The sequence below is a fragment of the Eschscholzia californica genome, unplaced genomic scaffold, assembly GCF_041429995.1.
Source record: "Eschscholzia californica isolate CP2 unplaced genomic scaffold, dmEscCali1.0.p SCAF_3, whole genome shotgun sequence".
In the NCBI taxonomy this organism is placed as follows: domain Eukaryota; kingdom Viridiplantae; phylum Streptophyta; class Magnoliopsida; order Ranunculales; family Papaveraceae; genus Eschscholzia; species Eschscholzia californica.
Window position 1 is genome coordinate 62228244 of NW_028238420.1, and position 13093 is coordinate 62241336.

The 13093-nt window shown below is 36.2% G+C and overlaps 3 protein-coding genes and 1 pseudogene across 4 annotated transcripts; 2 read left to right on the forward strand and 2 right to left on the reverse strand.

Moving 5' to 3' along the window:
* The first annotated feature begins 397 nt into the window (after nucleotides 1–397).
* On the forward strand, nucleotides 398–987 carry LOC147552967 (protein GLUTAMINE DUMPER 5 pseudogene; annotated as a pseudogene). Its single transcript, XR_015237512.1, has one exon. The product of XR_015237512.1 is annotated as a protein GLUTAMINE DUMPER 5 pseudogene (transcript).
* A 3262-nt stretch (nucleotides 988–4249) lies between these two features.
* On the reverse strand, nucleotides 4250–7288 carry LOC147552968 (6-phosphogluconate dehydrogenase, decarboxylating 2-like). Its single transcript, XM_086669506.1, has 2 exons — nucleotides 6856–7288; nucleotides 4250–5981 (listed from the first exon to the last, which is right to left on the reverse strand). The coding sequence occupies exon 2, from the start codon at nucleotides 5973–5975 to the stop codon at nucleotides 4506–4508; it is 1470 nt and encodes a 489-aa protein (XP_086525632.1). The 5' UTR covers nucleotides 5976–5981; nucleotides 6856–7288; the 3' UTR covers nucleotides 4250–4505.
* A 2709-nt stretch (nucleotides 7289–9997) lies between these two features.
* Nucleotides 9998–11974, forward strand: LOC147552969 (rust resistance kinase Lr10-like). Its single transcript, XM_086669505.1, has one exon. It carries the CDS (start codon nucleotides 10156–10158, stop codon nucleotides 11644–11646), a length of 1491 nt encoding a protein of 496 aa, XP_086525631.1. The 5' UTR covers nucleotides 9998–10155; the 3' UTR covers nucleotides 11647–11974.
* A 328-nt stretch (nucleotides 11975–12302) lies between these two features.
* LOC147552970 (basic leucine zipper 43-like) lies at nucleotides 12303–12821 on the reverse strand. Its single transcript, XM_086668666.1, has one exon. The coding sequence runs from the start codon at nucleotides 12819–12821 to the stop codon at nucleotides 12303–12305; it is 519 nt and encodes a 172-aa protein (XP_086524792.1).
* Nucleotides 12822–13093: the final 272 nt, after the last annotated feature.

Consider the following 13093-nt stretch of genomic DNA (forward strand, 5'->3'; position numbering starts at 1 on the left):
AGTATATAAGTTATATATCGAAAATTGCACTATCTTTTGTAGAAATACTTCAATAACTTATCATAATTAATATTCCTAATTGCAGTGATTAGACTAAAACACTATGAGGTTTGGGTGTAAGATAGAATTATACTTTTCTAATTTAACAAAAATTCTTTTCTTCAAAATGTTTCTATATATACTACCTTTATAGAGTGGAAAAAGGAAAGCATTTGGAACTTTTCTTTACAAGTGAAATTAAAAGTTCTCAAGCCAAGTATATAACTTTCAATGACAATTTAGTAAAAATAAAATAATCTCAATTTATCTTAACTCAAAATCCAAATTATTACTAATTAATTCTTTTTCTTTTTTGTTTATAAATAGACTTCTTGAACTTAACCATATTCTTGTACTACAAAAACTAGCAAGAAGTATCTTGAGAGATTGGAGAAGAGAAGAGGGATGAGACCAGAGGGAACAATGACCGGAGCTGCCAGACTTCAGGGATGGAAATCTCCGATCCCGTACCTTTTCGGAGGAGTAGCTGTCATGTTAGGTCTCATTGCCATGGCTTTGATAATCTTGGTGTGTTCTTGTTGGAACTCATCATCTAGTTCTTCTTCTAATGCACCGGACGATATAGAAAAGTCGAGAAAACCCGTCCTTCTTCCACCGGAGATGGAACCGAAGTTTGTTGTTATCATGGCTGGAGATGAAAATCCAACTTTCCTAGCAAACCCAGTCCCATCATCAACTCACCAAAACTTGCAACGGGTCTGAAAACGATTCATCTCAACTCACTGAGTCATGAATGAATAAAAGCTTTTATTTCTTATTCTTAACTTCAAGATATTGATCTTAACATTTTGTGTTTGTTAGGATTATTTGCGGTATTAATTATGTAAATAGGTTGAGTTTGGTTTATTTGTGACATTAGATTAAAGGACGTTTACTATTACTTTTTGTAACGGTTCTCTGTGAATCTAATACCGTTGCATTTTCTAATCTCAAACCCTAAACAAAGATGTTATAGTTGTTTGGGGTTCCACTTCAGAGAGATACAAGTTTATAATTTATTACCATTTCATACAGAGTGGCACAAAAACGAAAAATCATAGCGAATAACATTCTCCTCAATTATACTAATTAAGATTTTACTTAACATTTAAAACAAACTTGATCTTGTCGTGTGACTTGTTGCTTTTCGCGGTAGCTTGCTGCTTACAACCTCACAACGGAAGTGCGCTAGCGCAGCTCGCTTCGCTCTGAAAGCTGAGCTCGCTGCTGTTAAGCTTGACTTTATGGTTCCACCAAGAGTGCTAGTCAACTAGGTTTGTAACTGAACACTAAAGGATAGTATCATTGTTTCATGTTGTTTCAATAATAAATTATATGATTTAACTCATTTGATGAGGAAATTATTAGTACCATATGATTAATGATTTTTTGCCTTTGTGCAAATTCTATACATTATACATCATGATTTTACATCATTTGACATGTATATATCAAAAGATTGAAAAACATATAAATGTCATGTAAGAGCTAATTCTAGTATTGACCTCATGACCTTCTGGTCTCTAGAGGAATGCACATGTAGTTGAGCACTTGAGCTACAATCTCATGCCCATTGTCATATCACTAAAAACCTATTGGTGACGGTAGTTGTTGTAAATGCTGTCGGCAACGGCATTTCGCCGACTGCTTCCAGCCGCCAACAGTAGTATTTTTTACCGCTTTATATATAGTCGGCGAAGTTTTTTTTTTTCCGCCGGCAGTAGCTGTCTCCAGCAACATTTATCTATTGCCGACGGCTATATGTCATCCGCAAAAGCTTTCATTTTTGTAGTGTATCTAACCTAAATTATAGTTTAATCAAGCCTTTAAAAAACAAAATTGGATTCTTTAAGCTACTATATATACTATATGTTTAATTCAGCATAACTAAACTGCTTTTAAATTACATTATACTTCTTTGAGGTATGGTGGACGCGACGACTCGAAAATGGAGAAGATATAGAAAGATTCTGTTGATGATAATGTGGAGAAAAGAAAATGTTTGGAGAGGGAAAGAGAGAGAGAAAAAGGTGTGGTTTGAAGTTTTTGATTTGAAACTATAGTCTTAAAAGTAAGAATAAAAGATTATATATAGGTTATATTTTATCTTCTTTTTGCAAAATTTTGAGTGGAAGGGAACACTTTTTAATGATAATTTAAACCACTAGTTGTTGTTTTTATATCTTTTAAAACATTTATTCTTGTTTGTTTGACAGTACAAATAGTGAAATAGAATAGAATTATTCTCTAAGCATATTATATCTTTTTCTTCTCTCTCATTCATCCTCATTCAAAATTTTGAAATCTAATGATTAGTTTAACTATTAAGAATAAAGGTTAATTTCCAATTGCGTTCAATTTTTCAAATGACAAAATCAGAACGGAACTATCAGTTCGACAAATTATCTAAACTGACACCTAATGTCAAAGAGTTGAGCCAAAGTTGTGGACTTAAATTGAATGACCATTTTTATTTTCAAAGGTAACTACATGTACTGAATCCACAACTGCATAGGGAACTACATAGACATGATTCGAGTCTGATCATAGAAAAAAATTCTCTTCGAGAGAATCAACCATCTTCCTCATGAGGCTTATGTGGTGGTTAGAACAGAGAAACATTTGGTTGTAAATTCTAATGTAGCAGATAAAATCATAAATGTGCATGGGCCAATCAATAATAGTTCACGTCACACACACTCTGCTGTTTTTGGGGCTCATCACTGACGCCTCACCTGCACAGGGGGACCTACGTAGTGTAGTGTAGTGTAGAGTAGTATAGTGTCGGTCGCGAAAAACAATTGCCATTGCTTCTATTGAAAGCGCATATAATTCTTGAGTCCACTAAAAGGATGAACATTTGCCAGACATATGCTTCCATTGCTTCTATTTTCGAATAATCTATGTTAATAAAAGTTATTACAAACTTTGTTGTATTTATTTACATATGATTTAATTGAGTGTTCATAATTCTAATTTAAACTAAAATGATTACATTTAAACACCTTCAACACTTCAAAAGAGTAACTACATTTTAAGAAATCCCAAAGTTACAAAGCTTGTAGTGGTTCTCTACTTAGGTTTTGGATTTCTTTGTTGGCAATATGTTAGCACTTCATGGTAGTACAATGTTGCTAGTACAACACTAACAAGGTGCCCATGAATATATTTGATATTCTTTGGGCATATTCCAAGTCTTTGGTTCTCCTTCAATCACATAAGACCATAAGGAAATTGAAAATTGATTTCCTCTTTTCCCTTTTGTGTTATAATAAGTGCCACTATAAGAGGCCATTTTTTATACAACATATCTGTTGTGTCCCATCCAGATTTAGGTTCGAAGTGGTCAAATTTGTGCCTAGCTTTACAATAATGGCGTTATCAAGCTTTTATGAAAACTGTCAACGACCCAATCTGAAGTGATTACTAAATTTGTTTCCACCTCTAGACCTCAGGTTCGAGACACGAATTTATACACCCTTAGAGTATGATAACATTTCCAGAAAAAAAATGTTCTAGCGAAAATTAAATTTATTACTGGGTCTTCCATCCTTTACAAATAACAGTATAACGATTAGTAGTTTGTCTTCTAGACCTTTTAGTTCATCCAAAGACAGAGAATAAAGTAGGAGTTCAAAGTTCATACGAAGATTTGTGTTAAGATCTAACTCCACCAAAATAATAAAGGCATTGAAGTTGAACTTGCTCAATCTTGTGAATTTTATATATGACCCAAATAAGTTGTTACTGTTAATTAGATATAATATGAATATGGACTCCAAAAATGACACAAGCCTCATTTGAGTATAATGTAATTCATGATTTCATGGAACTAGGGCATGAGATCAGACAGTAAAATGACTAGTTCTCTATAATGATAACTACATTATACACCATACTTAGAATTTGGGAAATCACCTAAATTTTATCACAATTTACTAATCAAAATGTGCTTTAGATTTATAGATATAGAATCCATAGACCAAGAATCTGAGCTCTTTCACACTGTTCAAGTCTGAACGGCACTGGCACGAGCATCGCAAGTCAGGGATGCTCAAGCATGCCCAGTTAGGGATGCCCAAGGAAAGCCATGGCCTGGACATGGCAAGTCATAGACACCCGAGGCAAGCGATGGCACAGCCATGGCAAGTCAGGGATGACCGCGGCAAGGCATGGAGCAAACATGGCAATGAAAAGCAATGCAAGAACATTATCTGAAACTTAGATTTTCATAACATTCAATTAACAATGAACATAAGTCTGAAGTTCTTGCTCTAGTTTCTTCATCACACATTAAATAACACAAGATTAATCGCCACCAGGAAAAGGGGATCTAAACTGAAAGTCTTAATATGAGTTCCAAAGGCAGCAGAACCTGCAAATGAACTACACCAGGATAGAAAACGTAATCGAAAAACAATTATTTCACCAAATACCGATTTAGTAGAAGATCAACAATGCTGCGCTTATATTTTTGACTGTTTAGCAATCTTGAACCACTCGGTATGAAAGGATCCGGACATGTCAGTCCTCTCATAGGTGTGAGCTCCAAAATAATCTCTTTGAGCCTGGACCAAATTAGCTGGAAGCCTATCCCTCCTGTAAGTATCGAAATAAGCAAGACTGGAAGACATACCCGGGGTACTAATACCCGAATTGATAGCGAGACAGATAACACGACGCCAAGCTGATTGTCGTTCAATGATTTCCTTCGCAAATTCAGGGTCCACAAGAAGGTTAGCGAGATCTGGGTTCCTGTCATAGGCTTGCTTAATACGATCAAGAAATACTGCACGGATAATGCACCCTCCTTTCCAAATTCTAGCCAGTTCTCCCAACTTCAGGTCCCATCCCTGCTCCAGACTCTTTGCACGGATCAAATTCATTCCCTGTGCATAACTGCAAATCTTAGCTGCATAAAGAGCTTGTCTTACATCATAGATCAACTTCTGCTTATCGACAATTTGATCTGTCAGATTTTCACCAAAGCCACTTGATTTGAAGACTTTAGCGGCTTCAACTCTCTCTTCCTTCAACCCACTGAGGAATCTTGCATCCAAAGATGAAGCTATCGTTGGAGCTGCAATTGATAAATCAGCAGCTTGTTGAACTGTCCATTTACCAGTACCTTTCATACCAGTCTTGTCCAATACCTTATCAACCAAATACCCATCTCCCTTATCATCTTTAATTCCGAAAATATCTGCAGTGATTTCGACCAAGAAACTCAAAAGTTCTCCCTTGTTCCATTCAGTGAAAACTTGATGTAGTTCCTCGTTTGATAGCTTCCCGACGGATTTCAGTACATCATAAGCCTCCGCAATTAGCTGCATATCACCATACTCAATTCCGTTGTGAACCATCTTAACAAAATTACCGGATCCTCCCTTGCCGATGTAAGTAACACAAGGGCCACTATCAGGAACTTGAGCTGCCACTTTGAGTAGGATATCCTCGATGTACTTGTAGGCCTCAAAGGAGCCTCCAGGCATCATAGAGGGTCCATGTCGGGCACCCTCTTCTCCACCAGAAACACCCATTCCAAGATAGAGGAGACCCAATTCACTCATGGCTTTCTCTCTCCTCTCAGTGTTCTCGTACCATTCATTACCACCATCAATTATACAATCACCTTTCTCCATGTAAACTGATAGGGTTTTGATGGTCTGGTCAACAGGTGCTCCAGCCTTAACAAGCATGATTATAACCCGTGGTTTTTGGATCGAATTAACAAAGGATTCAGGATCATGGAACCCAACTAATGGGAGGTTTCCTTCATTCTTCGCTCGTTCAACAGTCTCATCAACTTTAGAGGTGGTCCTATTGTAGACGGAAATGGGGAAACCTTTGTCAGCAATGTTGAGAGCAAGATTTTGCCCCATCACAGCAAGCCCCGCGAGGCCAATTCTTGAGAGAGGTGGGGAAGTTGTGGCCATATTCTCCTGTTCAAATCGAAGAAGATTATAAGTTGTAGAGATAACAAGTCATCACAACTTTTTTAAACACAAATTTATAGAAAAAGGGATTGTTTGTGTATGATCCAAAAACTGAAAGGAGAGGGTTTCCCAAGACTTATCTACTTGCAAATTCTAATGCCCATGTGATGTGGGGATAGTGCTAATAGATCTCCTAGACGCGAGGGTTGGGGTCACTAAGCACTCCCTCTCCGTGCAGAGCTAAGGTTAAGAAGTCACGACCCATTCGTGAGACAGTAGCTCTAAAACCGTGTAAGAGCCAATTGGGCCTAACTCTCCTTGAAAACCGGCTTGCCAGGAAAAGAGTTCCCAAGACTAATCTACTTGGCAAATTACTATTCACGGTGGGATAATGCTAATAGTAATAACAAAGATCAAAAGAACCTAAAAGACATAACCAAACCTAGATTCTCAAGACATATACGGTTAAAACTTCAACAAGTATCATACTACCATTGCCAATCAATCTAGATTACTTATCTAATTGTGATCTATAAAGGGGAAAAGATCACAATTGTTACTTCTCAAACAGCACAAAGGGTCATTACAAATCCAAATATCACGTATACTAATCCACAGTGAAAGTCTCACAGATGAGTGGATCAAAACAAAATCCAATACTCACAAAAATATCAATTCACTAGAAGTAAATAATGAAAATTTTAACCAGAACCCCATTAACAAAAATCACAAAAACCCTCACCAGATTTACCAAATCAAAACAAAAATACCCATATGAATGAGAGATAGATTAGAAAACAAATGCAGTTCAAAAACAGTAGATTGAAGCATTCATCAAGGAAGAAAACAAACATATAATTAGGAGGCAAAGAACTCAAACCTGTTCAATTGAGCACTAATCGACTGAAAATTTGTTTGAGAAATCCCTTGAAATTGAAGATCTGGGTCTTTTGTCAAGTGATTTAAATAGATGAACTTGTAAATAGTCCCAACAAGATTTCAGATTTGGGTATTAAATATTTTTTCCCTTTTAGTTTCGTATTCCACCAACCATGTTTCATGCTTGGCAGAATCTAACAGCTAGGATTTAGTATATAGTAAGGGTAAAACTGTAAAACTATTAGTATTTTCCCATACTTGATGGAAAATCGTGTGGTCGATATATTTTACCACATTGGTACGATTCTAATTAAATGATGAAATTTATGTATGAAAATAATTTTATGGAAATTAGGTGTACCAAGATCTCAAGATGGTAGGTGAAGAAATATGATATCACCTATTCACCTTACAGATTTTCTTACAAATTTAGGAGCTAATTCTTCACGTGAGTGCTTTGGGGCATCTCGTTTTGGTTAGAGGGCACCAAGACTTTGGGTCACTCTAGTTTAACCCAAATTAACCAGAGAGCAACTTTTAAGTAAAAGCATGTTACATCTTGGCCGGTGTTTCGCGGAAAGAAAGGTTTCTGGGGCAATAAGTTTTGGGAGGAAACAAAATTTTCTTGTTTCCTCCAAACATCACCATTTTTTGTTCTTTATCTTCTAAAACTCCGGCGACCACCACCGAATCCCGCCGACATACACCATTAGTTCCGGTGACATACACCATTAGTTTCGGCGACCTCCAACTATTCCGGACGACTCTCTCCCTCCCTTTCTCTCTTTCTCTCTCTCCTTCTCTCTCCCTCTCCCCTTCTCTCTCCCTCTCTCCTTCTCTCTCTCTCTCAACTTTTTATGCTCTGGAGAAGGGGATGCCCTTTCGCCGGAACCTCGTCTGAAAACCAGACGAGGTTGTCTGGTTCTACTAGACGAATCTGGTAAAACCAGACACAACTTCGCCTGGATCTGAAGTTCAAATCCAGATTGGCAACATCCGCCCAACGAATTTCTGTCGGTGACTTATAAGGTCCGCTTGGTTTGGGTTTTATTTGTTTTCCATCGTCTTCCCCGGAAAATTTTTTGTTTTCCCCAAAACAGTGGACTACATCTTCCATCATAAAAGCCTTAAAGGATTTTCAATAGATGCACAACCAACTAACCAAGTAGTTCTTGGCTTCTTTATTTACGATTGAGTCTATTGTTGTTAAATCAAGAGGCACCGAACCAAAGTACTCGACGTTTGGTAGCTCAAATGGTCGATACTGCTGACATAAACTCTAAAATCATGAAAGTTCCAAGTTCGAATCCCAAAGGAGGTAGAATTCATGGTTTATTGAACTTGGTGCAATAAGGTATAAATAATGTTATTGATCTTTAGATCATAGTTTAGTTGGGTTTAAACTCGTTCTTGTAGGAGATATGATAAAGTCATGAAAAAGTTAACAATCAGATATAGATGAACATGAAATAAATGACACCATATTTGACGAGGTCCAGTCAGATATTCACGAGCTACATCCTCGAATAATTAAACTCCTAAAATCCATCTCTTATTTATAAAGAAATTATGATCTCTTCACCTCAATCGGTCTACAAAATAAACTAGAAAACAATATAAAATCTATATCTAATATTATTACCATTAGATACTTACAAGAGATATCTTAAATATATCTTTTATATCTTCCAATATGTTGCCCTCATGTTCATCATCAGATCTATTCATCTCGATTTGTCTCATATCTCAATACCTATCTTTTATCTCTTTTTCATCTCTATCTTCTTTTTCTCTACTTCTTTTCTAAGAGGATCTCCTTTAAATGTATTACAAATCATAAAAGGGGATCATCTCGCAATTTTTAATAAACTAAGAGGTCAAACGAGTAGCTGGTCACGAACTAGGGAAAAAATTTACCCATTTTTAACGGGAGATTTGGTCAAAACTCCCTAAAAAATTTGGGCTTTGGTTAAAACGGGTTTATCAACTTTTATAAGCTTCAGCTCCCTGTGGTATTTTTGTAAATTATCTAATATAGGGAAAAGACGAATATGACCTTATTGCAAAGCTTTGCAAACCAGATTGCAAAATTTTACAAGGCAAATCAAATTGCAAAGTAGTGCAAACCAGTTTGCAAAGCTCTGCAAACCAGATTGCAAAGTGTGTGCAAAGCTTTTCAAAGTCATTGCAAGGCAAACCAGATTGCAAAGTCGTTGCAAGGCAAACAAGATTGCAAAGCAGTGCAAACCAGTTTGCGAAGCGCGAAGCTTCGCAAACTCAACATAAACCCTAGCAAAATAAGTAACTAAGAAGTAAAATTATATCTTGAAACAATAGCAGATTCTCCTTCCATTATTGTCTATGAGTCCAATTATGAAGAAAACTATATAAACCCTAGCAAAGCTGAACCATAAGTGAAAAATTTGTACTTTCTCTCTCTAAAATGTTTTCCTAAAAACTAATGAAAACCATCAAAATCAACTTCAAACAATCAATCCTGAGATTCAAACAACTAAACCTAACATAAAGATATATAAAAATCAATTGAAACCCTATGGTATGATTCAACTCGCGAAATTCTCGACCAAAACTTTCCACTTCGCTCTCTCTGAACTGAAGCTAAGGGTCTAAGTCCTGGGGTTTTTAGAAAATCAGTGGTTAATTAAAGGGTAATTTCGGCATAAAAATGAGAGTGCTTTTAGAGTCCTTCAAGATTTTCGAAACTATCTATGGTGCCTAGAAGAACAAAAAGATAATTTGTCTTTTTGACAAAAAAAAAAAAGGGAAAGTGGGCCTCCAACCCAATTTCCTGTTTTTCAATAGCTAACATCTTGACAGTAACTACTTCAAAACTTGAAGCACAAGCAAAATATTTGGTCTCATTGATAAACAAATGAAATAACTCAAACACTTGAGTTGAATTTCAAACTACACTCTATCAAATTCCCTTTCGAGCAGGACTTCATTGAAGCTTCCATCATAGAAGCGACAAGATAACATAAATTAGTTATGTTGATTATCTTTCAACAAAAAAAAATAGTTATGTTGATTATGATCCACATCAATTAATACTCCTTATTTGTTGGGGTAATAAGGGGTTATTCTTAATATTGGGTGAAGCTAGGGATTAATTTATTAACCACATCAATCAATAATCCTTAATTGAGATGAGGGCCTACTTGATTTCTTTCACAAATCAAGCTTATCAGAATGACTACATATGTTTCATTTCAGTTTCTTTCTTGAATTCACATAGTTTTTATCACAGTTTTATGAACAAGGACACCTGATATCTAACAGAATGAATTCTAAAGTATTAGCTCCCAAGTTTCTAATTCCTTTGGTTCTTGGAGTAGTAACTCTTCTAGCAGTGCTTGTATACTTGGTATATGTACGGTTGAAAAGCAGAAGAATAATTAATCAAGCTAAGAGAGTTCGAGTTCACAACGTGCCCTTGTCGGTACCGGCCTTGCTACAGATGTATGCTAGCGATAAAAGTTCGATAGCAGATAAAAAAGCCCATGAAAGTCATAGCTCCCCCACATCGGCTATAGATATTCATCGGAAGCATGAAGTTCGTAACGCTATTGTTTCTGAGCCTGTGGTACTAAGGATGTTCGATGTTGTAACAGTGGATAAACTAAGAGGAACACTTAAAGTAGATGTACTTGAATACCCAAACTTATCACAAGAGATTTCCTTGGATGTTTCAATAATAGAGAGGTTTATAAGTGAGATGGGAAGAGAGAAACCGATAAGATTTACGCCTAACCAACTTAAAGACCTCACTTGGAACTACTCGGTGAGATTAGGTTCGGGTGGGTTCGGAGTTGTTTATGAAGGAAGGTTTCCTAATGGAGTTCAAGTTGCTGTTAAGATACTTAATGACAATAGAGGTGAGGGAGTAAAAGAACAATTCATGGCAGAAGTGAGCACAATTGGTAGAACTTATCATAAAAATCTAGTAAAATTATATGGGTTTTGTTTTGATTCATCTATGAAAGCTTTGGTCTATGAGTTCATGGAGAATGGATCACTTGATATGATTTTGTTTAGTAAAAATCAGACTATAAAGTGGGAAAAGTTATATGAAATCACTATTGGAATAGCTAAGGGGTTAAGTTATTTACATGAACATTGTGATAGGAGAATAATTCATTATGATATAAAACCCGGTAATATTCTTCTTGACTCAAATATGTGTCCAAAAATTGCAGATTTTGGTTTAGCTAAGCTTTGTAATAGGGATAGTTCTCATGTCACGATGACGGGAGGTAGAGGAACGCCGGGTTATGCGGCACCAGAGCTTTGGATGCCGTTTCCTGTTACGCATAAATGCGACGTGTATAGCTATGGTATGATGTTGTTTGAAATTTTTGGGAGAAGAAGGAATTTAAACCTAAATTTGAGTGAAAGTAATCAATGGTTTCCTAGACAAGTTTGGGAGAAGTTTGAGAAGAAAGAATTGGATGAGATGATAAACGGGTTTGGGATAGAAGAGAAGGATAGAAACAAGGCAAAAACAATGGTTTGTGTTGCTCTATGGTGTGCCCAATACTTGCCTGAAACAAGACCTTCTATGAGTAAGGTGGTGAAGATTTTAGAAGAGGGTGAACAAGTTACCTTGCCACCGAACCCGTTTTTGCATCTAGGCTTTTCAAGTGCAGCTTTGGCACTGCAATCAAAAGCCGTTAAAGATGAGTCTTTGACTACAGATAGTAGTACGTCTACGAGTGATTACAGAAATTACACCACAATCATGAAGAAGTATGAGATTGAAATGGCGATATAGTTGTGAGTGCCACAAAACAACTTCTCCATCTAGAGATCTTCATATTTATTTGCTTTTCTGCTTTCTTTGTTTCCATGGCTTTTACATATTAATTATAACTAGTCTGACATTCTACCGGACCCCTAGGCCAACAAAATCCCAACCGGCTTAGGTGACCGGGTGAAATGCCGTTTTTCTATTCAATATTATTTGCTTGTCAAGATTCACTTCGGATCACTATATATTCCCCATTTTGATTGAATAATAGTAGGATTTGTACAGCTGTGGTCAATATGACTTCACTCTTAGTTATTATCTTTATGAATTATTGAATTGAACTGTTCATTAAGACGTGTGTGAATTGACATCCTAAAATTAATCTTTACTCTCTTGTTATTTTTTTAATTCCGTATAGAGCACAACTGAAATCTGACTCGATGTCTGAATTGACTCGCTTCAAAATCTAAACTTTTTTTTCTTTCTGTGCCTCCTTATATCTGATTCGTCTAAATGTCTGATTTGAGTTGATTTTGGGTCTATTGATTCAGATGATTTAGACTCAGACTAGTCAGATACAAATAAAAGAAAAACTACCACATAAGTTGGAGAAGAGGGAAGAAAGAAGAGTGACCCTTAATTTAGAAAATCTATTGAAACAGAGATAATCATTCATTTACTTAATCAAGATCTTTCAACTCATTAAATTGATCATCAATTTGTAAGTTACTAATCATTCGACGAAGTTCAGAAGTTTCTTCTTTAAGTTGATTATACTGTTGAAAAACTTGCTCATGAGAATCTGAGACATGATTAAGCTTATCAATTAATTGACTGTTTTCGTTTCTAAGACGAACAACTTGTGACCAGAGTTCATCTAAGTGTCTCTGTTTTCTCATTCTTGATCGACGGGCAGATTCTCTATTTGATATCATTCTTCTCCTTCTCCTTTCATCTATAACACTTTGGTGGATTTCATCTGCTTCATCAGAAGTTGAATTATTACTTAGACATGATAATTGTTGTGTTGATTCATGAAAAGGAGGAAGAATCAGAGAATTTGATGAAGAACCTAAGAACCCATAAGAGAATTGAAGGTTTTGTGTATTGTCCTGTATTATAGAGGTAAAGTTGGCAGGGTAAGAAGATGGGTTTACATGTTCGAAGTACCGGAGTTCCGTGAGTTCATCGGAATCCATGGACTGAAATTTGAAGTGAGAGAGCAGAGGATGTTGTAAATGAAGAGTGAGAGAGAGAGGAGTTGGAGAGTGTGTTGTTGTTGTTGTTGTTGTTGAGAGAAGAGAGTAGATGGAGCATGAAAATGGAGATGTTTATAGGGGTGGGAAAAGGTTAAGGGAAGTGACCCACACACACTTGAACAGATAGAGAAAATAGTAAAAGTGTAGTGGGATCCCAAGTGTAGTTTCATAAAGGGCAGACACAATGTTCTCTCATTTTTGTTTTGAAATGC

What these genes read in the sequence shown, in the direction of transcription:
- LOC147552968 (XM_086669506.1), bottom strand. Translation starts at nt 5,975, where the DNA reads ATGGCCACAACTTCCCCACCTCTCTCAAGAATTGGCCTCGCGGGGCTT.
- LOC147552969 (XM_086669505.1), top strand. Translation starts at nt 10,156, where the DNA reads ATGAATTCTAAAGTATTAGCTCCCAAGTTTCTAATTCCTTTGGTTCTT.
- LOC147552970 (XM_086668666.1), bottom strand. Translation starts at nt 12,821, where the DNA reads ATGGATTCCGATGAACTCACGGAACTCCGGTACTTCGAACATGTAAAC.